The sequence below is a fragment of the Melozone crissalis genome, unplaced genomic scaffold (genome assembly GCF_028551555.1).
Source record: "Melozone crissalis strain CALT ecotype California unplaced genomic scaffold, PUWL_Pcris_2 ptg000048l_1, whole genome shotgun sequence".
Classification (NCBI taxonomy): Eukaryota; Metazoa; Chordata; class Aves; order Passeriformes; family Passerellidae; genus Melozone; species Melozone crissalis.
In genome coordinates, this window is record NW_026535826.1 from 394,485 (window position 1) to 418,234 (window position 23,750).

Here is a 23,750-nt window from a genome sequence, read left to right on the forward strand (position 1 = left end):
ACCCCAAACCCGGGTCCTGCGCGGCCCCCCAGCCCCACAGATCCTGACAATCAGCCCCCGGTGCCGCCCGGAGGGGCCGCGGGGACGGCGGGGAGGGGACGGCGGGGAGGGGACGGCGGGGAGGGGACGGTGGGGAGGGGGTTTTTGGTGGGGGTGGTTTTTAAGGGAGGGGGGTCAATGCTGAAGTATTTATTGAGCCCCCCCGCGCCCGGTGTGGGGCGGGGGGCAGCAGCATATCGCAATAAAGGGGGCACCGTGGGACACGGCTCTGGGCAGTTCTGTGCGTGTGGGGAGGGAAACTGAGGCACGGGGGGGGTGGGAGGGCTCGGGCATCCCCAGCCTGATTTGGGAGGGGGTCCTGAGCCCCTCAGAGGTAATGATGTGTGGGGAGGAGAAGGAATCTCTCTGCACACCCCAACTCTTCACAGCCTTTATTGAGCAGCCCCTGTGCACAATTTGGGGGGGGGGCAGTGGGGTCTTCCCGCCCGCGGGCACCCTGCGACCCCCTGAACCCCCCCTTATCACCCTGTGCCCCCGGGGCAGGGGGGCACTGCCAGCCCCTGCCCCAAAGTGCCTCCGGTGTCCCCAAGGCTCTGCCCCGGGGCGGGGGGAGGCATTGCCAGTGCCCCCCTCCCATTTTTACATCACAGTTTTACTGAAACAGCGGCAAAATGGCTCAAAAATGGGGGGGGGGGGGTCCGCACCCCCAGTGCTGGGGGGACCTGCCCCGCTGCTGGGCGCTGCTGGGAGGGGCTGGGGGGCTCAGCACCCCCCGGGCTCGGGGGGCTACCACAGCACCGCGCTGTCCAGGTGCGAGAAGCCGGGGTCCAGGCGCAGCTTCCAGTAGGTGTGGTTGGTGACCCACGACTCCCTGCCACTGGCGTCCGTCACACGCCTGGCACCGGGCGGGGGGCACGGTTGGGACTCCCAGGGGGGGCTTCCCATCCCCTGAGAGCCCCACGTCCCCCTGAGAGCCCCCCACCCACGGTTCCTCTGAACCATGAGGTCCCCAGAGCGTCTGGCCATTCCTTTCAATGCCCCACACCTCCCCAAACCATGGGGTGCCCTCAGGACTCCCATGGGGGTTCCCCATTTCCTGAGAGCCCCACGTCCCCCTGAGATGGTGACCTCCTCTAAACCATGAGGTCTCCAGAGGGTCTCACCATTCCCCTAAAGCTCCCACATCTCCCCGAACCATGGGGTGCCCTCGGGACTCCCATGGGGGCATTTCCCCATTTCCTGAGAGCCCCACATCCTCTTGAGCCTTGGGGTGCCCTTAGGACTCCCAGGGGGTCCCCCCATTCCCTTAAACCCCCCCCCACCCCTCTGAGCCGTGGGGTGCTCCCAGGACTCCTGGGAAGGGTCTCCCCATCCCACAAGAGCCCCACATCCCCTGAGAGCCCCCCTGAGCCAAGGGCCGCCCTCAGGACCCCCAGAAGGCCTCCCCACCGCCTGACCCGGGGGTCCGCAGCCCCGGGAGCCCCCCCAGACCTGAAGAAGCGGGCCTGGTGGGTGATGTTGTTCTCCTCCATGACGCGGCGCCGGTCGCGCTGCAGCTGCTCGATCTGGCGCTTCTGCGCCTCGGCCGCCGGCACGTTCCCCTCCTCCAGGTACCTGCGGGGACAGGGGACACGGCAGTGACCCCCGGGACCCGCAGTGACCCCCGGGACACGGCAGTGATCCCCGGGACACGCAGTGACCCCCGGGACCCGGCAGTGACCCCCGGCACACGGCAGTGACCCCCGGGACATGCAGTGACCCCCGGGACACGGCAGTGACCCCCGGGACCCGCAGTGACCCCCGGGACACGCAGTGACCCCCGGGACACGGCAGTGATCCCCGGGACACGCAGTGACCCCCGGGACATGCAGTGACCCCCGGGACATGCAGTGACCCCCGGCACACGGCAGTGACCCCCGGGACACGGCAGTGACCCCCGGGACATGCAGTGACCCCCGGGACCCGCAGTGACCCCCGGGACACGCAGTGACCCCCGGGACCCGGCAGTGACCCCCGGGACACGCAGTGACCCCCGGGACCCGCAGTGACCCCCGGGACACGCAGTGACCCCCGGCACACGGCAGTGACCCCCGGGACCCGGCAGTGACCCCCGGGACCCGGCAGTGACTCCCGGCACACGGCAGTGACCCCCGGCCCGGCCCGGCCCGGCCCCGGGGCGCCGCTGACCGCTGGTCCGGCCGCAGCCGCGTGTCCGTGGAGGGCAGCACCCGGCGCAGCTCCGGCGTCAGCTCGTTCAGCTCCAGCGCGAACTGCGTGAAGCCGTAGCTCCTCTCGTGGTCGCGGGGCATGGGGTCTGCGCGGGGGCGCGGGGCGGTCAGAGAGCCCCCCGAAGGCAGCGCAGCCCCCGGGCGGCGCCCCCCGGTCCTTACTGGCTTTCCAGACGCACTGGCCCGGCGCGGGCCCGCGGCGCAGCCCCTCGTGCCACTTGCCCGCCAGGCGCTCCACGGCCGTCCCGGCGCGGCTCAGCACGGCGCCCTGCACCTCGTTGGCCCCCGCGCCCCAGTACCGGGCCTGCGGCGGCACCGGCGCTCAGCGGGGCCGGGCCGGGGCGGGGAGGGTGGGGCGGGGTCAGCGGGAAAGGGCGGGGCCGATGGGAAGGGGTGGGGCTATGGGGAAAGGGCGGGGCTATGATGGGTGGGGTCATAGGGGAAGGGCGGAGCCGCTGGGAAGGGGTGGGGCTAGAGGGAGTGGCTATGATAGGGTGGGGTCATAGGGGAAGGGTGGGACCCTATGAAAGGGTGGGGCTATTGGGAAAAGGGTGGGGCCAGGAGTGATGGGAGGAGCTTTCTGGAATTCGGTGGAGCCATTGGGAAAGGGTGGGGCCATGGGAAAAGGTTGAGGCCATGAGGAGGAATCTTCTGGAAAGGGCGGAGTAATTAGAAAAGGGCGTGGCCACTGCGAAAGGGTGGGGCCACTGGGAGAGGGTGTGGCTATTGGAAAAGGGAGGGGCAATGAGTGACGGGTGGAGGCTTCTAGAAAGGGTGGAGTCATTGGGAAAGGGCGGGGCTATGATGGGTGGGGTCATTTGAAAAGGGCGTGGCTACTGAGAAAAGGGTGGGGCCAGGAGTGATGGGCAGAGTAATTGGGAAAGGGTGGGGCACTAGAGGGCAGGGCTATTGGGAAGGGGCGGAGCCATAAGTGAGGGGTGGGGCCAGACAAGGGGCGGGGCAACAACACAGTGTTTAATTACCAATTCAGTGATAGGGTGGGGCCACACCTGAGGGGGCGGGGCCGGGCCATGATAACACATGAGGGGCAGGGTCAGGCCATGATAACGCAGTGGGGCAGGGTCAGGTCATGATAACGCAGTGGGGCGGGGCCCGGGCAGGAAGGGGCGGGGCACACCTTGCAGAAGGTGAGCTTGCAGTGGTAGGAGGCGTCGCGCGTGTTGCGGATCAGCACCTCCCCGTAGTGCTCGATCCAGCGCGGCCCGCTCAGCACGTTGTGGATGCACGTGGTCACCTTGTTCCACTCGTAGTGGTCCCCGGTCCTGCGGGCGGCGCCCCCGTGGGTGGGCACGGAGGGCAGGGGGCACACGGGGATATGAGGGCGCCCCTCTGTGGGGCTGGGGTCTCACCTGGGCAGCTGGACGTTGACGGTGCCCATGGGGACGATCTCCAGGGATTTGCCCCAGAATTTGTTCTTCCACCTCATGTCTGGAGGAGGAGAAGGAGGAAGAGGAGGAGGAGGTGAGACCCCCCAGTCCCCCCACCCCGGTGGGACCCTCCCAGTGCCCAACGCCCTCCCGGGCTCTCACCTTGCCAGAAGACAAAGTTGTCAGACTCGGCGTGGCAGGCGGAGATGGGAGGGTGGTGGGAGACCTGCGGGGACAAGGAGGGACATGCCAGCGCCCCGCCCAGCTCGGGGAGCCCCCCGGGACCCCTCCCCGTGCCCACCTGCTCGCTGATGAAGCGGAAGCCGCGGTCGGGCCGCACGCACTCGTAGGTCTCGCCCAGCACGGGGTTGAAGGGCTTGCTGCCCGCCCGGTAGTAGGTGGAGGCGTAGGCGGACACGGCGAAGGCGGCCACGTACACCTGTCACCGTGTCACCGTGTCACCGTGGCACCGTGTCACCATGGCCACCGCGACGCTGTCACCACGCCCGGCACTGTGCCCTTCCCCGTTCCCACAAGTCCCAGGAGAGCCGTGTGTCCTCAAGCACCTCTGAGCTCACTAAATCCCCAAATTCTCCCTGTTCCCACATGGCTTTGGGGTCCCCAGTGTCCCCAAAATCCCCAAATTCTCCCTGTTCCCACATAACCCCGAGTGTCCCCGAGTGCCCCCCAGTGTCCCGGTTCCCCCTGATGTCCCCTTTGCCCCCGGTGTCCCGGTTCCCCCCGGTGCCCCTTTCCCCCCCGGTGTCCCGGTTCCCCCCCGGTGTCCCCGGTGCCCCCTGACCAGGCGCTGCCGGGGGTCGCGGGCGCGGCTGGCCCTGTCCAGCAGCTCGCTGTACTCCAGCTCCTCGCAGAGGCGCTGCAGGGTGTTGAGCGGCTCGTTGAGCTGCACGGGCAGCGCCACGCGGGACAGGTCCTTGCCCACGCTGCTCCGCAGGAGCCCCCACAGGCTCACGTCCGCCGGGGGCGCGGGGGGCGCGGGCAGGCGGCTCCTCCGCCGCGGGTCCGGCCCCGGCAGCTCCAGCGGCGGCTCCAGCGGCGGCGGCTCCGCCGGCGGCCCCGGGCGCTCCGCTCCTGCCGGGCAGCGGCCGCTGGGACGGAGCCCCCCAATGCCCGGGGCTGTCGGGGAGCAGAGCCGCCCCTTCCCCCGTTCCCCCGTTCCCTGTTTCCCTTTCCCGTGTCGGGGAGCAGAGCCGCCCCTTCTCCCGTTCCCCCGTCCCGTGTTCCCCCTGTCGGGAGGCAGAGCCGCCTCCGCCCCGGTTCCCCCGTCCCGCACCTCCGCCCGTGCCCGCTCCCTCCCCGGTGCCCTCCCCGCGTCCCCCAAACCCTCAGACTCTCCCCGTCCCCACACGTCCTTGGGCTCCCCGAAATCCCCAAACTCCCCAAGTCCCCTCGTGTCCCCCAGACTCCCAGTGTCCCCTGAGCCTCCCCGTGCCCTCAGCCTCCCAGTGCCCACCCTGTCCCCAAAGTCCCTCCTGTCCCCAAGCCACGTCCCCGCCCGGTGCCCCCCGTACCTGTCGGGGGGCGGCCCGGCCCCCCCGGCTCCGCGTTCTCCTCGCAGACGCCGGCGGTGACCTCGCTGATGCACGACTCGTCCTCCGAGGGCTGGGGGGGCGCAGGGACCGTCGGCGGCCTCGGGGGTCCCGGGGGATGCGGGGGGGACCCCACGGAGGGGGCGGGCGGGGCGCTACCGGGAAGGGCCCCCCCGGAAGGGTGGGAGGAGCCCCGGGATGGTGGGATGGGGGCGTCGGGATGGGGGAGCAGCGGCGGGGGCGGCACCGGAGCCGCCCCCGGGCTCAGAGACTGCGGAGACCCCGAGAGCGGGGAGGGAGGGGGCTGCGGGGGGGTGCGGGGGACACGGGGGGGAGCGGGGGGGAGCCGGGGGCTGGGGGGGACACCGGGAGGGGCTTTTGGACCGGCTGATGAGGTGGGACGGGGGAGAGAGAGGGGACAGATGAACCCAGAGCAGCGAGGGGTGGCGGGGGGTCCGCAGAGCCCCTCACCAGCAGAGCCCCCCACCAGCAGAGCCCCCCAAGCCCCTCACCTCGTTCTCAGACGAGCTGGCCGAGAGGAAAACCTCGCAGGCATCGAAGAACTCGGTGTGCGAGTCGGCCAGCGAGACGATGCTGCGGTTGGAGAGCTGCTGCTCGCGGCCCTTGGCGGGCAGCGCGTCCGGCTGCGGGCACAGCCACGGGCTCAGCGCCACCCCGGGAGGGCCACGGCACCCCCAGAGCGCCCCCTCCCACCCCTGACCTCATCGGGGTGCAGCGAGGCGAAGGAGTCCAGGGTGGTGTCGGAGGAGACGGACAGCGAGTGGAAGCGGCGCAGGGCGGGCTGCGGGGAGGGCGAGGCTGAGCCGAGACCCCCGGCCAGGACGGGGCTGGCAGGGACCGGGACCCCCGGAGCAGCCCCCAGCCCCCGCGCCCCTCACCCCGGCCGGTTCCCTGCAGCCAGGACGGGGCTGGCAGGGACCGGGACCCCCAGAGCAGCCCCCCAGCCCCTCACCCCGGCCGGTTCCCCCAGCCAGGATGGGTCTGGCAGGGACCGGGACCCCCGGAGCAGCCCCCCAGCCCCCGCGCCCCTCACCCCGGCCGGTTCCCTGCAGCCAGGATGGGTCTGGCAGGGACCGGGACCCCCGGAGCAGCCCCCAGCCCCCCAGCCCCTCACCCCGGCCGGTTCCCCCAGCCAGGATGGGTCTGGCAGGGACCGGGACCCCCGGAGCAGCCCCCCAGCCCCCGCGCCCCTCACCCCGGCCGTGCCCGCGCTGCCGGGCCGTGGGGCCGGGCCCTGCCGGTCCAGCGCCCGCCGCATCTCCTCCAGCCGCGCCCTCTCGGCCACCAGCGCCGCCACCACGCTGCTGAGCGAGCCGTGCACTGCGGGGGGACACGGTGCGGTCAGGCTGAGCCCCTCACCCCGAACCCGCCCCGGGACCCCGAACCCGCCCTGGCACCCCCGGGACCCCCGGGACCCCGCACCTTTCTGCGCCAGCACCCAGAAGCTGCGCTGCAGCTGGCTGTACTCCGGCGGCACGCTGAAGGGCAGCTGGCTCTGCGGCGCCTCCAGGTAGCGGGACAGGTTGGGCACGGAGCCGTGCAGCCGGCCCACCTGCGGGCACACGGCGCTCAGGGGGCTCTCCCGGGGCTCCGTGCCCGGGCACAGCTCGGGGCGGGGGTCCAGCTCACCCTCACCCTGCCGATGGTGTCGTCCTTGGCAAAGCTCTGCGTGCACCAGATCTTGGTGCTCCTCCGGCCCTTCTTGGGCCTCTCGGTGGCAGCCGAGGGCTGTGAGGGAGAGGAGGGGCTGCAGCCGGACCCTCCCCAGGAAGGGGGGCCCGGGACCCCCCCTCTCACCCGCCCGTCCCTCTCACCTGGCCGCCGGAGATGAGCGGCGCCGAGGGGATGCGGTGCAGGGCCTCCAGGTGCTGCAGCATGCCCGTCAGCTCCTGCAGCTTGGCCTGGCACTCCGACAGCTCTGCCAGGGGCACGGGGGTCAGGGGGGCCCGCGGGGACCCCGCCCGGCCCCGCGGCCCCCGGGGGCCCCGCTCACCGGCCGAGCAGCGCTCCAGCCCCTCGCTGTCCTTCAGCCAGGCGTTCACCTTGTCCCGGGAGCTGGCCGGCGCGGACAGGGCAGGGGCGCTGCCCGAGGGCAGCATCCGCGTCCACTGGCCCTGCAGCGGGCACGGAGGGCATCGATCGCGTCAGGAGCCGCCTGCCCAGGCCCCGCCCGGCGCTGCCACCCCAGCTGTCACCCACCTGCGTGCCGGAGCCCCCCGGGGGACACGGCCCCGGCCGCTCGCCGTGGTGGTGGGAGCACAGGCTGCTCACCCAGCTGGAGAACACCTCCGGGGACTTGATCTGGGGACGGGGCCGGGTTGGAGGGGACAGCGCCCGATGGCCCCAACCCCGTCCCAGCCCAGCTCCGGCCTCCCAGCGGCACCTTGAGGTGATAAATGTTGTCCTCCGTGTCCAGGTCAACCCTCTGCGCCTTCTTGTTGACGGACATGACGGACTGACGGACGTCGATGGCCCCGTGCAGCTTGCCCTTGAGCACCTGGGGGGCCCGGGACGCCTGTCAGGGCACGGAGCCCCCTCCTCAGGGGCGTCCCCAGCCCTGAGCCCCGGGAGGCCGCGTGGGCACAGCCTGGCACACACTCACGTCCTGGCGCGTGGTGGAATATTTCAGGATCCCGTTTTCCAGCACGAAGTACCGCTGGGGACGGAGGGGAAAGGTTTGTTGGGGAGGGGGCGCAGACAGCAGCCCCTAGAGCCAGCCCCCTGCCCAAACCCTGCCGGGATCGCGGCTCCTGGTGCCAGCTGTGCCCGTTACCTTGTGCCAGCCCTTCAGGGGCCATTTCCTCTTCTTGAGCAGGTACCCCTCGTGCCGCTGCGGCCGCTGCCCGGGGCTGCCCCGCGCCTCCTCCACCACCTCCCAGCTCTCCGAGCCCTGCGGGCACAGGGGGCGGCGCGGGGGTCCCTGAGCACCGCGGGCTGCCGCCCACCTTGTCCCCAGGCAGGGACACTCGGTACCCCCAGAGCCCCCCAAATCCCGGCGCGAACCCTCGGACCTGCTGCACGCCGCTGTGCTTGGAGGACACGGTGCTGCTGGAGCGGGACAGGGCCCTTCTCGGGGAGCTCGGCTCCTTCTCGTGGCTGCCCATGGCCGGCGGGCAGAGGGGGCGGCGGGCACCGGGCCGGGCCCCCGCTCCCGTCGGGGCTGCGGAGCCGCTCCGGGCTCGGCCGTCACGGCGGGAGCCGCTGCGGGGAGGGCACGGCCGGTCAGGGCGCTCGGGAACGGCGCCGGCAGCGCCGCCGGGAGCGGGGAGCGCGGGGACGGCGCCGTGCCCGGCCCGCGGGGGGCTCCGCGTGGCAGCGCCGCCGGCACCCAGAAACTTCTGCGGGAGCCGGAGCCTTTGACCCGGCGGCGTCACCGCGGCTGCTGTGCCACCCAGTCCGGGTCCAGAGTCCGGGCCCGCCGCCCCACGGCTGGCGAGCACGGGGCCGGCCTGGCACAGCCCCGGGTGACACCGGTACAAACACCGGGCAGCACGGGGCCAGGCTGGCACAGCCCCGGGTGACACCGGTACACGGGCCGGGCAGCACGGGGCCGGCCTGGCACAGCCCCGGGTGACACCGGTGTATGGACCAGCGGGCACGGGGCCAGGCTGGCACAGCCCCGGGGGTGACACCGGTGCAAGGACCGGCACCGAGCCCTGCAAATCTCGGTGTGGTCGCTCGCCCTCCGGGCACGGCTTTCGCTCCCTTTGCCCTTCGCCATCCCGGGGGGGGAAACTGAGGCACGGGAAGCGTCTCCTGGCCTTGCCACCCCCCCGGCGCCGTCCCTACCGGGGCACCCATGGGTCCCGGCCGCCGCCGTAGGGTGGATCCCGGGATGACCCCGGGACAGCGGCCAAGCCCCGGCGCCGGTGAGCACCGTGCCGGTAACGCGGCACCGTCACCGCCGCACCGATACGGTAACCACGGCACCGGCGGGCAGCCACGCCGCCTCAGATAACCCGGCACCGGTAACGGCGGCTCCGGGGGGAGGCACCGGGGCTCTCCCGGCTCCCTCCCGCGGATCGGTGCGGAGCCCTCGCACCGGAGCGGGGCTGCGCCGGTACCCCCGGCTCTCCATCCCCCGGCGGGGTGCAGCCCGTCCCGGCGTCACACCCCGGGCAGCGGGGCCGGGGGTCGCGGGGGAGCCTCCCCCGGTGCCGGTGCCGGTGCTCACCTGGGCGGGCGGCGGGCGGGCGGCGGGGGCCGGGCGCATCCTGCCCGGCGGCGGCGGCGGCAGGAAGCGGAACACGGAGGGCGGGCCGGAGCCGCTCGGCTCTGCCCCCTGCTCCGTGGAGGACCGGAGCCGCCAGCGCCGGGAGCGGCCAGCGCCGGGAGCGGCCAGCGCCGGGACACCGGGAGCGGCTGGGACACCGGGAACCGCCGGGACACCGGGAGCGGCCGGGACACCGGGAGCCACCGGGACACCGGGAACCGCCGGGACACCGGGAGCGGCCGGGACACCGGGAACCGCCGGGACACCGGGAGCCACCGGGACACCGGGAGTGCCCGCACGGAACCGGGGCAGCTCCAGACCCCAGCCGGGAGCAGCCCCGGGGAAAGGAATGGGGAGAGGCAGCACCGCACGGGGGTCCCGGGGCTGGTCATGCCATGGGGGTCCCAGGGACCACCGACCCACGGGGTCCCGGGGATCACCGACACACGGGGGTCTCAGGATGGATGTCCGAGGGTCTCACGATCATCATCCCGTGCGTGGCTTGGGCATTGCCAACCCACGGGGGTCTCAGGGATCACTGACCCACCGGCACCCCGGGAATCCCCGGCCCACGGGGGTCTCGGGGCTGATTCTCCCATGGAAATCCCGGGAATCACGGCCCCACGGGGGTCCCGGCAATCCCTGACCCACGCGGGTGTCGGGGCCCCAAGGTGCTCCCGGGCCATTCCCACCCTGGCATTTCCCTCTCCCACCCCCAGCTCTGCTCCCCCGGACCCCCAGAGCAGCCCTGGCCTCTCCCCCCACCTCGGGGGGGCAGGACCACCCCCACCCACCCCCCAAAATCACAGACGGGGCCTCGGCATCTCCACACGGACACTTTAATGGGCAGGACAGGGAGCCGGGCTGGGGCAGGGTCACAGCACAGCCCCATCCCCATCCCCATCCCCATCCCCAGGGCACCGGGGGTGCCCAAATCCCCCTGCAGGGTCCATCCCGCTCCTGCTCCTCTGGCTGCTCCCGGAGACCCCCGACCACAGCTGGAATGATCACAGCTGGAACAACCACAGCTGGAATGATCACAGCTGGAATGACCACAGCTGGAATGATCACAACTGCAACGATCACAACTGGAACAACCACAGCTGGAACAATCACAGCTGGAACAACCACAGCTGGAACAACCACAGCTGGAACAACCACAGCTGCAACAATCACAGCTGGAACGCTGCTGGGACGATCCCAAGGGAGCACAGGGGAACGGCCACGACTCCCTGCGGGACTGGGGGCGCACGGGACCCTCAGTGCCAAACCCCCAGCCCCAATTCTCCGTGGAGCTGCAGAGTCCCATGGGGACTGTGTCCATCACCCTCCAATCCGGGGGGCTCCCCGTTTCCCGTGGCCGGGGAAGGAGCCGGTCCCGGTTCCGGTTCCCGGTGTCACTGATTCCCGGTGCCCGTGCCCCGCAGGGAAGGAGCCGGTCCCGGTTCCCGGTTCCGGTTCCCGGTGTCACTGATTCCCGGTGCCCGGGGCAGGCTCGGCGGCCCCGGCCGTGCCCCGCAGCTGCCGCAGGCGCTGCTCCAGGAGCGCGGCGAGGCGCGCGGGTTCGCGCTGCAGCAGGGCGCGGGTCTGCGCGGGCAGCGCCGCCAGCGCCGCCGCCGCCTGGCCCCGGCACACGTCCAGCGGCGGCAGCCGCGCCAGGCCCTCCACGCCCTGCCGGCTCAGGATGGTGCCGTCGATGCAGGCGCCTGGGAAAGGGAGCTGGGCATGGAACCGCAGGGCCCCACGGGGAGGGAACGGCAGGGCCCCACGGGGAGGGAACGGCAGAGCCCCACAGGGAGGGAACGGCAGGGCCCCACAGGGAGGGACTGCAGAGCCCCACGGGGAGGGAACGGCAGGGCCCCACGGGGAGGGACTGCAGAGCCCCACGGGGAGGGACTGCAGAGCCCCACGGGGAGGGACTGTTGGATCCTGCAGGCTGCCCTGCCCTGTCTGCACGGATGCAGCTCTGCCAGGGGCCTCATTCCCAGCCCTGGGCCAGCATTCCCAGTCCTGATGAGCCTCCCAGGCACTGGGTCCCCACTCCCAGCCCCGTGCCCCCCACTCCCAGCCCCATTCCCCCATTTCCAGCCCCATTCCCCCCCTCCCAGCCCCATTCTCCCATTGCCATCCCCGTGCCCCCACTCCCAGCCCCATTTCCCCCATTCCCAGCCCCATTCCCAGCCCCATTCCCCCACTCCCAGCCCCGTGGGGAGCAGGGCAGGCTCTCACCCAGCAGGATGACCTGGGGCACCCCCTTGAGCACTCTCAGCATCTCCCTGGCCCGCGGCTCCGGGCTCACCAGCAGGACGTTCCTGCACACGAACAGCGGCAGCAAATTCCTCAGCTTGGACTGCGCCAGCACCGGCTGGGCCACCTGGGACAGAGCCTGCCATGAGACCTGGGGCCACCGGGACACCCCAGAACCCCCGGGACACCCCCTAAACCCTGGGACAGAGCCTGCCATGAGACCTGGGGCCCCTGGGACACCCCAGAATGCCCAGGATACCCCCCGAGCCCCTGTGATACCTCCAGAGCCCCCCCGAGGCCCAGCCCCACCTCGTTGAGCACGAACTTGACGTGGATGTCGTGGCGGCGCAGGAAGTGCCGCAGCGTGGCCACGTCCTCCTCGGCCATGGTGTTGTACTGGCACACGGCCACCATGCGGCTGGCACGGAGCGTGGCCTCCAGCTGGGCACGCAGCACGCGGGCATAGCCGTCCTCCTGGGGACACCAAATGTGGCTGTGGGACAGGGGACAGCCCCGGTGTCACAGCACCCACGCACAGCCATGGGAAATGGGGACAGGGTGGGACCCCTGGTGCGATCCTGCACCCGGAGGCGCTGGGGGGAGATGGTCCCAAGGATTCTGAGGTGGCGCTGTGGGTTTTGGGGTGTTCCCATGGATCTCAAGGTTTTCTCGTGGATCTCGAGGTGTTCCCACGGATCTCGAGGTGTTCCCACGGATCTTGAGGTGATCCCATAGATCTCGAGGTGATCCCACGGATCTTGAGGTGATCCCATGGATTTTGAGTGGTTGCCATGGATCCTGAGGTGTTCCCATGGATCTCAAGGTGATTCCATGGATCCCAAGGTGTTCCCATGGATTTCAAGGTGTCCCCATGGATTTCAAGGTGTTCCCATGGATCTCGAGGTGCCCCCCCAGCTCTCAAGACCCCACACATGGGGTCTCACCTGTTTCCCAACCCCCATCCCACCCCATGGGGTCACACCTTTCCACCAGCTCCAGCCAGGCTGTGTCCCCCACCCGTGCCTTCTGCCGGTGGAACCCCCCATGGAGCCGTGCCATGCCATGCCGTGCCATGCCGTGCCGTACCTGCTGCTGTTGGGGGCCCGGCCGGGGCAGGCAGCGGGGCGGCAGGGCGGGCCGCGGGGGCAGGTACTCGGTCAGGGCCAGCAGCTTCTGCCGCTGGAAGTGCATGGCCTTCCAGTGCCGCGTCACCGCCTTGGAGCCGTGCCGCAGCAGCTGCAGGGCGGGCAGCCAGCCTGGGGACAGCGCTCAGCATTGTACCGGCACCGGTACCGGCACCGACACCGGCACCGGCACCGGCACCGGGCTGCCCAGGGCTGCCTCAGACCCAGCCCCAGTCCTGGCCCCGGTTCCTGACCGTGCCCCGGACCCGCTCGTGTTCACGGTCTCTGCCCTCTCCCGTTCCCAGTCCCCTTCCCATTCCGAGCCCCTGTCCCACTCCCGTTCCCATCCCAGACCTCCATCCCAGTCCTGTCCCTGTCCCATTCCCATTCCTGTCCCTGTCCCGTTCTCTCTCCCATTCCAATTCTTGTCCCTTCCCACCCCCATTCCCATTCCTGTCCCGCTCCAATCCCCACTCCCGTTTCCATTCCCATTCCAGGCCCCTGTCCCGTCCCAAGTCCATGCCCAGGCCCCTGTCCCAGCGCCGTTCCCGTTCCCGTCTCTCACCCCGCCGCCATCGCGTCCCGCCACCACTGAGCGCCGCCATCTTGGTCGCGCCGGCGCAAGGGCCTGTGGGAATGTGGAGGATCGTCACTTTCGGCGCGCCCGTCTCCATAGCAACGGCGCGACGCGGCCTGGGCGCGGCCTGGTTGCTCGGAGCCCGGACCGGGGGCACTGAACCCCCCAAAGTGAGGGACACTGAGCCCCAAACCCGGGAACCGCTCCCGGTGAGCCCCCCTGGCCCATCCGGGGGTCTCTGAGCCCCAAACCCACAGTGCCCACTCCCGCTGAGCTGCCGTGGCTCCATCTCAGGGGCCTCTAAGAGCCCCCGTCCAGCGGGGCCTGGTCCCGGTGACCCCCAGTCCCATCCCGGAGGTCTCTGAGATCCCCAGACGGGGACTCCTGGTCCCACTGATCCCCGCAGTGCCAGTGCCATAATCCCCTGGGTACAGAGCCCCTCTGCCCACCGTGGGGTCCCACCCCAGCAATCCCCAGTGACATCCCCAACCCACAGGACTGTCACCCTCTGTTCCCTCAGAGCCTGCTCCTCCATCACCCCTGAGAGGGGACAAGGACCCCTGGCCACCCGGCCATGGCTGAGCGAGGGGACGCCCTTTGTGGGGGTGAGTGAGGCACTGGGGGGCTCCTCCCGGCAGGAGGGGCTGCCCCTGCCCTGGACCCCCGCTCCGGGCCCTGGACCCCCGCTCCGGGCCCTGGACCCCCGCCCTGGGCCCTGGACCCCCGCTCCGGGCCCTGGACCCCCGCTCTGGGCCCTGGACCCCCGCTCTGGACCCCCGCTCCGGGCCCTGGACCCCCGCCCTGGGCCCTGGACCCCCACTCTGGGCCCTGGACCCCCGCTCCGGGCCCTGGACCCCCGCTCCGGGCCCTGGACCCCCGCCCTGGGCCCTGGACCCCCGCCCTGGGCCCTGGACCCCCGCTCCGGGCCCTGGACCCCCGCTCTGAATCCCCGCAGCCCCCGAGGAGCCGCAGCCCCCAGGAGTGACCCTCAACGACAGCCTCATCTCCACCCGCACTCGGTGAGGACCCCCAGAGCCCCCCGGGCGGGCAGGGAGGGGGCTCAGGGCACCCCCAAACCCCCCCCGTGCCCCCCACAGCTCCACGGGGCCGCTGCCCACCGGCACCCTGCGCTTGGACCGGGAGAACATCGCCTGCATCGGGAGAACCCGCGGGCAGGAGGGGATCCACAGCCTCTACCTGCAGCAGGTACGGAGTGGGGGGCACAGACCTGATCGTGGGGGCACAGAGACCCCAGTCCTGATTACACAGACACCCCAGTTCTGATCCCACACACACCCCCAATTCTGCTCCTGTTTTCCCTCCCCGATCTCCAGAAGGGAACAGTTTCCCCCCACCCTTGAGGGTTTTGTCCCAGTGTCCCCCCAGTCCCCCCACGCCCGGGGGTCTCTGAGCCTCCCCCCATTCCAACCCCCTGGGACTCCAGCGCTCCCAAAGCCACATGAGGATAACTCAGGGCTCTGAATTTTGGGATGTCTCCATGTCCCCCCCCCCCCCCCCCCCCATCCCTGTGTTGCCCCCAGGATTGGTTGGAGCAATCCCAGAGCGTTCCCAAAATGTGAATTTTCAGTCAGCATGCAAAACAAAAAAAAAAAAAAAAACAAACCCAACAAAACAAAACAAAACAAAACAAAAAATCCCCAAAAAACAAAACTAACAAACAAAAAAAAAAAAAAAACCAAACCAAACCAAAACCAACCGAAGAAACAACACCACCCCATGTTGTTTTGTGTTTTTTCCCTCTATTCTATTTTCCAGAACCGAATTGAGAAGCTGGAGAACCTGGAGTGCTTTCCCAACCTGAGGTACATCAGGAGGGCTGGGGCGGGGGGCCAGGTGTCCCCGGGGGGCTGTGACACCCCCTGCCCGCCCTGGGGGCTGTGACACCCCCTGCCCACCCTCCCGGGGGGCTGTCACACCCCCTGCCCGCCCTGGGGGGGCTGTGACACCCCCTGCCCGCCCTGGGGGGGCTGTCACACCCCCTGCCCACCCTCCCGGGGGGCTGTGACACCCCCTGCCCGCCCTGGGGGGGCTGTGACACCCCCTGCCCACCCCGGGGGGGCTGTGACACCCCCTGCCCGCCCTGGGGGGGCTGTCACACCCCCTGCCCGCCCCGGGGGGCTGTGACACCCCCTGCCCACCCCGGGGGGGCTGTGACACCCCCTGCCCACCCTCCCGGGGGGCTGTCACACCCCCTGCCCGCCCTGGGGGGGCTGTCACACCCCCTGCCCCTCCCGGGCCCCGCAGGTTCCTGTGCCTGGCCGGGAACCGCATCCAGAGGCTGCAGAACCTGCGGGGGCTGCTCCAGCTCGGCCTCCTGGACCTGTCCCACAACCTGATCCAGGTGCTGCACACAGGTGGGCGCAGGGACCCCTGGGGGGGCTGCACCCCCACTGCCGCCCTCCTGCCTCAGTTTCCCTGGCTGTGGGGGCTGCCTCAGGAGTGAGGGGAGCTGGGGGGTTTGGGGTGCAGGGATTTTGGCCCCCAGCTCAGCCCCCCTGTGCTTTCCCTCCATCCTGGGGAGTGCAGTGCTGCTTTAGGGGCTGTCTCAGGAGTGAGGGGAGCTGGGGGTTTTGGGGAGCAGGGATTTTGGCCCCCAGCTCATCCCCTCTGTGCTTTCCCTGCTCTCTCCCGTGCTTTCCCTCTATTCGGGGCTGCCTCAGGAGTGAGGGGAGCTGGGGGTTTTGGGGAGCAGGGATTTTGGCCCCCAGCTCAGCCCCCCTGTGCTTTCCCTGCTCTCTCCTGTGCTTTCCCTCTGTTTGGGGGTTATCTCAGGAGTGAGGGGAGCTGGGGAATTTGGGGTGCAGGGATTTTGGCCCCCAGCTCAGCCCCTGTGCCTTCCCTGCTCTCTCCTGGCAGAGGAGCTGCCCCGCAGCCTGCGCATCCTGGACCTGGCAGGGAACCAGTGCACCCAGCAGGAGGGGTACAGGTGGGGAAGAACAGCCCCCCAAAAGCTGGGAGAGCCTCGGGGTGACCTGACTGTGGCCTTTCAGTACCTGCTGGAGGGCTGGGAAAGGGGTTCTGGACAAAAGGGGAACGGGTTCACATTGCCAGAGGGGATTGGGGAAGGAATCCCTGGGTGGGATGGGATTCCCAGAGGAGCTGCGGGTGCCCCTGGGTCCCTGGCAGTGCCCCAGGACGGTTTGGAAGGTGGGATGTGTCACTGGATGGAACTGGAGGGGATTTAAGGTCTCTTTCCACTCAAACCACTCCATGAAATATCAAACACAGCGTGGCCCTCCAAGCCCCAGGGATTGAATCCCTGCTCAAAGCCCAGGGATTGAATCTGTGCTCAAACCCAGGGATTGAATCCCTGCTCAAACCCAGGGATTGAATCTGTGCTCAAACCCAGGGATTGAATCCCTGCTCAAACCCAGGGATTGAATCTGTGCTCAAACCCAGGGATTGAATCCCTGCTCTCCAAACCCCAGGGATCTGAACCCCTGTTCTCCAAAGCCCAGGGATGTGAATCCCTGCTCAAACCCCAGGGATCTGACTCTCTCCTCTGCAAACCCCAGGGATCTGACTCTCTCCTCTGCAAACCCCAGGGATCTGACTCTCTCCTCTCCCCGCTCAGCTCTGGGGGGCTGAGGGAGGACGGGACCCCCACTCCCAGTCCCACAGCTGCAGGAAATTCGGCTTTTCCTCCCATTTCCCCCCAGGGCCGGGGTGCTGGCAGCGCTGCCCCAGCTCCTGCAGCTGGACTCCCAGCCCGTGCGGGCGAGCACGGCCGAGGAGGAGGAGGGAGGAGGAGGAGGCTCCTGCAGCAGCGAGGATGAGGATGAGGATGAGGATGAGGAGCTGCTGGCGGCGCTCAGGGCTCCCTTCACGGTGGACAGAGGTGCCCGGGGGGGTCAGGGCACGCGGCTCGGTGCCGGGGCCGGCAGTGCAGCTCTGCTGGAGCCGCCGTCCCTCCGGGCAGGGTTCCTGGGGGATCTGCGCCGGGAGCTGGCGGGGCGGGCGCGGCGGCGGCGGGCGCTGAGCCTGGAGGAGCACCGGGCGCGCCTGGAGGAGCTGCGGGAGCTGCTGGGCCCGGGGCGGGGCGGGACAGCCCCGCCGGGTCCCCAGCGCCGTCCCCAGGGCCGCCCCGGGGCTCCGCGGGCACCCAGCGGCTCCAGCCCGCCCCCGGGCCAGGCTCTGCAGAGAGAGACCCGAGCCGGAGGAGCGGGAAATGGGCTGCAGGCACCCCAGACACCCTGAACACCCCGCAGCAGCAGCAGCAGCAGGGAATAAAGAGTTTATCCACATCCCAGTCCGGCCTGGTGCCACCCTGAGGGGTCAGAAATGGGGGACCCGTCCAGAGGAGCGGGAAATGGGCTGCAGGTATCCCAAACACCCCACAGCAGCAGCAGCAGCAGGGAATAAAGAGTTTATCCACATCCCAGTCCGGCCTGGTGCATTCTGAGGGGTCAGAAATGGGGGACCCGTCCAGAGGAGCAGGAGATGGGCTGCAGGCACCCCAAACACCCTGAACACCCTGCAGCAATCAGGAATAAAGAGTTTATCCACATCCCAGTCCGGCCTGGTGCCACCCTGAGGGGCTGGAAATCGGGAAAGCACACACAGTGGGGTGGGCAGGACCCCCAATCCCATCCCATATCCCATATCCCAATCCTTCCCCTTGCACCCCATTCCAGCCTGGTGCCACCCTGAGGGGCTGGAAATCGGGAAAGCACACATGGGGTGGGCAGGACCCCCAATCCCATATTCCACATCCCACATCCCATACCCCACCTCCCATACCCCACATCCCATATCCCACATCCCATATCCCAGCCTTTCCCCTCACACCCCATTCCAGCCTGAGCTCACTGCTCCAGGGCAAACCTTGGGCTGGGACCCAGCAAGAGTCAGGGCTGGACTCTGGGAATGATTTGGGATTCCCCGTCCATGACAAACACCGTGGGGCACCCGGGCCCACCCACCTGTGGGGCTCAGGTGTAGAACTTCATCTCGGCCTCCACGCAGTCCAGGAAGAGGTCGGCCAGCTCCTGGGGGCTGGGGCTGACGGTGCCCTGCAGCAGCTCCCGCATGCCCTGCAGGCCCTGCTGCTCCAGCTCCTGCAGCGTGCCCAGCAGCCGCCGGCCCCGCTCCTGCAGGGACCAGGCACGGGTCAGGGGGTCCGGAATGGGATCAGGGAGATCAGGGCTTGATCCCATTGCAGGGAGGGGTCAGGGAGATCAGGGCTTGATCCCATTGCAGGGAGGGGTCAGGGCTTGATCCCATTGCAGGGAGGGGTCAGGGAGATCAGGGCTTGATCCCATTGCAGGGAGGGGTCAGGGAGATCAGAGGATCCAGAATGGGATCAGAGAGATCAGAGCTTGATCCAATCCAGGGTGGGGCCAGAGAGATCAGGGAGTCTGGTCCAATTCTGAATGGGATCAGGGGTCAGGGAGCTCAGAGCTTGATCCCATTGCAGGATGGGGCCAGAGAGATCAGGGTTTGATCCCATTGCAAGGTGGGGAAGGGTCTGCAAGATCTATGGGATCTGTGGGGTCTGTGGGATCTGCAGGGTCTGTAGGATCCGTGGGGTGTTTGGGATCTGTGGGGTCTGCAGGGTCTGTCAGGTCTCTGAGCTCTGCGGGGTCTGCGGGGCCTGTGGGGTCTGCAGGGTCTGTAGGATCCACGGGGTCTTTGGGATCTGTGGGCTCTGTGAGCTCTGTGGGATCCACGGGCTCTGTGGGATCCGCGGGGCGTGCGGGGTCTGTGGGATCCGCAGGGTCCAGGGGCTCTGTGGGATCCGCGGGGTGCGCGGTACCGGGTCGCGCTCCATGAGCTCCAGCGCCGCCTGGTGCCGCCGGTACAGCTCGTGCCGCCGATCCACGGAGCGCCGGAACCGCGGGATCTGCCGGGCGGGGTCCTGCGGGAAGCTCGGGGAGCGCACCTGCGGCGCCGCCCGCACGCCGGCCACGAACACGAAGGGCTTGAACACGGACCTGGGGAGGGCCGCGGGTCACGGAGCGGCTCCGGGGCGGCGCCGCGTCCCGGGCTCACCGGGGCCCCGCTCACCGGGACGGGTCCGGCGTGCCCGTGAGGAAGTGCACGCAGGGCAGCGCGGGGTCGCGGGGCAGCACGGACACCATGCTGCCCGCCGTGCGGAACCCCGCGCCGTCCACGCAGATCCCGCCGGCCTTGTCCCGCAGGATGGACATCAGCGTCTCCTCCGTGATGTGACCTGCGGGCACAGGGACAGCTCAGCGCCGCCAGCCCGGCCCTGGGCAGCGGGGCGGCACCGGGGCGAGGTGTGGGTGGCATTGGGGACGCACTGGGGTGGCTGTGGGTGGCTGTCCCCATGCCAGGCCCTGTCCCCATCCCCGTCCCCACTGAGTGCTGCCACAAGAGCTCCATGCCAGTGTGGAAGCAGCCCTTGGGGAGCCATGGATCAGTATCTCCATCCCTGTCCTGTCACCTTCCGTGTCACCATCTCCATCCTTGTCACCATCCCCATTCCTGTCCCCATCCCTATCCTTGTTCTATTCTTCTTGTCCCCATCCTGTCCCCATCCCTGTCCCTGTCCTGTCCCCCTTCCTGTCTCTATCATGTTCCTATCCCTGTCCTTGTCCTGTTCCCATCCCCATCCCTGTCCTTATCCTGGTCCCAGTCCTGTCCCTGTCCTGTCCCCATTCCATCCCCAACCCCATCCCCAACCCCATCCCCATCCCCGTCCCTGTCCCCGTCTCCATCCCCATCCCATCCCATCCCATCCCATCCCAATCCCTGTCCCCACGCTGTCCCCATCCCCATCCCCGGCCTGCCCCCATCCCTGTCCCCACCCCATCCCCACGTTGTCCCCACGCTGTCCCCATCCCTGTCCCACCTGCGTGCCGCTGCAGCAGCTCCCTGCCCGCTCTCAGCCGTGCCCTGGCAGCCTCCATGCGCGGGGGCTCCTTCTCCAGGGAGAAGGCCCGGGCGAAGCTGAACTCGCCGTGCCCGCTCCACCAGCCCTGGCTGCGCGCCCGCTCCCGCAGCCCCGGGTGCTCCGCCGTGATCTCGCTGCCGATGCTCAGCTGGTTGGAGATGTTGCGGCTGCCCTCTGTGCCGGGGGGGCCCGGGGGTCACTCGGGGGGCTGTGAGACCCCCCCGGTGCCCATGGTGCCCCCCGTGCCCCCATGCCCCCGGTGCCCGCTCACCGCGGATCCGCTGCGCCGCCCAGTAGCGCCCGGCGGTCTCCAGCAGCCAGGCCTCGCTGCGGTCGGCCAGCAGGAAGGTGTTGTGGTACACGAAGGGCTCCGGCTGCTCCTTGCAGCTCCCGCCCTGCCCGTGGCGCTCCAGCAGCGCCGTCATCACCTCCAGGGCCTCCCGCGCCGAGCTGCCCCGCTCCAGACCCAGCCTGCGCCAGCAGGGCCGTCAGACAGAGCCGGGGCTGGGCACGGGGCCGTTCTCACCATCCCCAGCATCCTCACCATGGGGACATGGGGACACGGGGCCGTTCTCACCATCCCCAGCATCCTCACCATGGGGACATGGGGACACGGGGCCGTTCTCACCATCCTCACCATCCTCACCATGGGGACATGGGGACACGGGGCCGTTCTCACCATCCCCAGCATCCTCAGCATCCTCACCATGGGGACATGGGGACACGGGGCCGTTCTCACCATCCTCAGCATCCTCACCATGGGGACATGGGGACACGGGGCCGTTCTCACCATCCTCACCATCCTCACCATGGGGACATGGGGACACGGGGCCGTTCTCACCATCCTCACCATCCCCAGCATCCTCACCATGGGGACATGGGGACACGGGGCCGTTCTCACCATCCCCAGCATCCTCACCATGGGGACATGGGGACACGGGGCCGTTCTCACCATCCCCAGCATCCTCACCATGGGGACATGGGGACACGGGGCCGTTCTCACCATCCCCAGCATCCTCATCATCCTCACCATGGGGACACGGGGCCGTTCTCACCATCCTCAGCATCCTCAGCATCCTCACCATGGGGACATGGGGACACGGGGCCGTTCTCACCATCCCCAGCATCCTCATCATCCTCACCATGGGGACATGGGGACACGGGGCCGTTCTCACCATCCTCAGCATCCTCACCATGGGGACATGGGGACACGGGGCCGTTCTCACCATCCTCACCATCCTCAGCATCCTCACCTGACCAGGTCCATGCCCAGCAGCGCCTCGGCCTCGCCCAGCGGCTCGCGGGTCCACACGCCCTCGTTGCCCACGCAGACCCCGCAGTCGTTGGCGCCCATCTCGGCCCCCCAGAGCCAGGCGGGGCGGCTCAGCAGCACGGCGTGGGTGCGCTCGGCCTGCTCGATCTGCACGTACGTGCACTGCGGGGACACGCGGGGACACGGGTGACACTGGCACACTCTGTGCTGTGTGCCTACAGCCGCCCTGGCACACGGGGTGACACCTGGCACCCTCAGCGCCCTGTCCCCGCAGCCGCCCTGGCACACCGAGGCGCTCTGGGGGGACACAGGTGACACCTGGCACACTGAATGTCCTGTCCCCGCAGCCACCCTGGCACACAGATATGACATGGAGGTGACACCTGGCACCGGACGCCCTGTCCCCGCAGCCGCCCTGCCCCTGCACACTGTGGTGACACACTCGGGTGAGCTGGCACCGGACGCCCCGGCCCCGCAGCCCCTTTGGCCCCAGCACGGTCTCACCTGGACCTTGTCCCCGGGCCGGTGGGTGGCGCCGGGGACATAGACGATCTCCTGCACCTCGTCCCGGGGCCGGTCGGCGTTCTTGGCGAAGATGACGGCGGGGAACGCCGTGTGCGGGGGCATGGCCACGAAGCAGTCGCAGGACGAGGGCACCGGGCCGGGCCCCGCCATCCTAAACTGGGTCAGGGCGGGCACCGAGGGCGATGTCAGCCCCCCGTCCCCGCTGTGTCCCCAGGGTCCCTCTGGGGTGGGCATGGAGGGGCTGCCTGAAACCTGGGGGACATCAGGGACCCCATGGCGGGGTGACCTGGGGGCACCCCCGCCCCGGGACCCCGCAGCTCCGCGCCGACCGCGGCCCCGGGAACCGGGACCCCCCAGCACCGACCGCGGACGGGACCCGCTCCCTCCCTCCCTGCCCGCGCCGGTAACCGGGACCCCGCGGGGCCCTCCCGTCCCCACGGACCTGCCGCTGCTTCCGCGCCTCCTCCGCCGCTGCCCGGGCCCGCCCCGGCCCGCCCTGTCCAGCCCCGGCCCGCCCTGTCCAGCCCCGGCCCGCCCTGTCCAGCCCCGGCCGTGCGACGGCGGCGCCCGGTGGCCGGAGGCCGCACGGCGGCAGCGGCGGGGACCGGGACCGGGATGGCACCGGCACCGGGATGGCACCGGCACCGGGACCCGCGTGGGTCGGGAGGGGAATTTCCCAAAAGAACCCGGGGATGGGGGTCCCAAATCTCCTCCCGTGGGGCAGGGACGGCGGACCCGGGTGCGTGCTGGGGGTTCCCGTGGGTCAGAGCCCCCCGTGGGCATCACCCCCGTGGGCAGCACCCGCCCGGCCCGGGGGGCTCAGGATGGGACCCTCAGGGGGGCTCGGGCGGTCCCAGCCCGTGTCACCCCCACACCCCGCGGCTCCCGGGGTCCCCCCGTGCTGGGAAGTCTTGGAGAGCCGAGGCCAGGCTGGGGGACCCCTGAGCCCCTCGGTGGGGATGGTTTGGGGTCGGGATCCCACACCCCTGAGCCCCTTAGAATGAATGATTTGGGGTCGAGATTATGGACCCCTGGGTCGCTCGGTGGGGATGGTTTGGGGTCGGGATTCCAGACCTCCGAGCCCCTTGAAATAAATTATTTGGGGTCAGGATACCGGACCCTCAGGTCCCTTGGCAGGACTGATTTGGGGTCGGGGTGCTGGACCCTTGGGTCCCTTGGTGGGGACAATTTGGGGTCGGGGTTTCAGATCCCTGAGTCCCTCGGCAGGGCTGATTTGGGGTCGGGGTTCTGGACCCCTGAACCATTTGACAGGGCCTATTTGGGGTCGGGGTCTCGGACCCCTGAACCATTTGACAGGGCTGATTTGGGGTCGGGGTCTCGGACCCCTGAACCATTTGACAGGGCCTATTTGGGGTCGGGGTTCTGGACCCCTGAACCATTTGACAGGGCTGATTTGGGGCCGGGGTTCTGGACCCCTGAACCATTTGACAGGGCCTATTTGGGGTCGGGGTCTCGGACCCCTGAACCATTTGACAGGGCTGATTTGGGGTCGGGGTCTCGGACCCCCGCGTCCTCGGGCAGGGACGGAGCCGGAGAGCCGGAGCGTGGAAAACACGCGGCGTTTATTGCAGTACAAAACCCGAACCCCGCAGCCCCGCAGCCTCTTCACGGCACAAACGCTCCCCTGGCCGGGCCGGGGGCTCCATCCCATCCCATCCCATCCCCCGGGGCCGCCCCCAGCCCGGGGCCGCCCCCAGCCCGGGCCC

General features: G+C 69.6%; 4 protein-coding genes across 7 annotated transcripts; 1 reads left to right on the forward strand and 3 right to left on the reverse strand.

Annotated features, from left to right (window-relative positions):
• Positions 1-468: 468 nt before the first annotated feature.
• Positions 469-8,344, reverse strand: OSBPL7 (oxysterol binding protein like 7). The gene is given in 22 exon segments (XM_054286493.1): positions 469-895; positions 1,492-1,614; positions 2,188-2,314; positions 2,391-2,532; positions 3,367-3,511; positions 3,599-3,677; positions 3,779-3,842; positions 3,918-4,055; positions 4,419-4,708; positions 5,149-5,239; positions 5,679-5,810; positions 5,888-5,968; positions 6,383-6,507; positions 6,610-6,739; positions 6,823-6,915; positions 7,002-7,105; positions 7,181-7,342; positions 7,413-7,488; positions 7,571-7,684; positions 7,790-7,843; positions 7,961-8,077; positions 8,199-8,344. Coding segments are annotated over 22 exon segments (2,589 nt in total). The 5' UTR covers positions 8,292-8,344; the 3' UTR covers positions 469-786.
• Positions 8,345-10,867: 2,523 nt separating this feature from the next.
• Positions 10,868-13,394, reverse strand: MRPL10 (mitochondrial ribosomal protein L10). The gene is made up of 5 exons (XM_054286481.1): positions 13,337-13,394; positions 12,734-12,903; positions 11,957-12,121; positions 11,630-11,774; positions 10,868-11,106 (listed from the first exon to the last, which is right to left on the reverse strand). Exons 1-5 carry the CDS (start codon positions 13,374-13,376, stop codon positions 10,868-10,870), a joined length of 759 nt encoding a protein of 252 aa, XP_054142456.1. The 5' UTR covers positions 13,377-13,394.
• Positions 13,395-13,473: 79 nt separating this feature from the next.
• LRRC46 (leucine rich repeat containing 46) lies at positions 13,474-17,566 on the forward strand. Its single transcript, XM_054286482.1, has 9 exons — positions 13,474-13,557; positions 13,869-13,953; positions 14,304-14,367; positions 14,446-14,554; positions 15,125-15,171; positions 15,614-15,723; positions 16,226-16,295; positions 17,029-17,207; positions 17,289-17,566. Exons 2-9 carry the CDS (start codon positions 13,923-13,925, stop codon positions 17,564-17,566), a joined length of 888 nt encoding a protein of 295 aa, XP_054142457.1. The 5' UTR covers positions 13,474-13,557; positions 13,869-13,922.
• On the reverse strand, positions 17,277-22,497 carry SCRN2 (secernin 2). Of its 4 annotated transcripts, none has more exons than XM_054286503.1 (9): positions 22,466-22,497; positions 22,003-22,174; positions 21,479-21,660; positions 20,497-20,696; positions 20,184-20,399; positions 19,376-19,541; positions 19,125-19,302; positions 18,292-18,459; positions 17,464-17,503 (listed from the first exon to the last, which is right to left on the reverse strand). In XM_054286503.1, the coding sequence occupies exons 2-8, from the start codon at positions 22,171-22,173 to the stop codon at positions 18,301-18,303; spliced, it is 1,272 nt and encodes a 423-aa protein (XP_054142478.1). In that variant the 5' UTR covers position 22,174; positions 22,466-22,497; the 3' UTR covers positions 17,464-17,503; positions 18,292-18,300. The 4 variants fall into 4 exon arrangements, with proteins under 4 accessions (XP_054142477.1, XP_054142478.1, XP_054142479.1 ...); XM_054286504.1 differs by having other exon boundaries at positions 22,003-22,179; positions 22,466-22,489; XM_054286502.1 differs by lacking the exons at positions 17,464-17,503; positions 22,466-22,497 and adding an exon at positions 17,277-17,350 and having other exon boundaries at positions 22,003-22,249.
• Between the last annotated feature and the right edge of the window lie 1,253 nt (positions 22,498-23,750).

Coding starts and splice junctions, on each gene's coding strand:
- LRRC46 (XM_054286482.1), top strand. CDS start 13,923: ATGGCTGAGCGAGGGGACGCCCTTTGTGGGG. Junction 14,368..14,445: donor CTCATCTCCACCCGCACTCG/GTGAGGACCCCC, acceptor TGCCCCCCACAG/CTCCACGGGGCCGCTGCCCA. Junction 16,296..17,028: donor ACCCAGCAGGAGGGGTACAG/GTGGGGAAGAAC, acceptor ATTTCCCCCCAG/GGCCGGGGTGCTGGCAGCGC.
- SCRN2 (XM_054286505.1), bottom strand. CDS start 22,257: ATGCCCACCCCAGAGGGACCCTGGGGACACAGCGGGGACGGGGGGCTG. Junction 20,400..20,496: donor GGCGGCGCAGCGGATCCGCG/GTGAGCGGGCAC, acceptor CCCCCGGCACAG/AGGGCAGCCGCAACATCTCC. Junction 19,542..20,183: donor GCTGCTGCAGCGGCACGCAG/GTGGGACAGGGA, acceptor CTGTGCCCGCAG/GTCACATCACGGAGGAGACG.
- MRPL10 (XM_054286481.1), bottom strand. CDS start 13,376: ATGGCGGCGCTCAGTGGTGGCGGGACGCGATGGCGGCGGG. Junction 12,904..13,336: donor CGGGACGCGATGGCGGCGGG/GTGAGAGACGGG, acceptor CGCTGTCCCCAG/GCTGGCTGCCCGCCCTGCAG. Junction 11,107..11,629: donor GCCCCAGGTCATCCTGCTGG/GTGAGAGCCTGC, acceptor TCCCTTTCCCAG/GCGCCTGCATCGACGGCACC.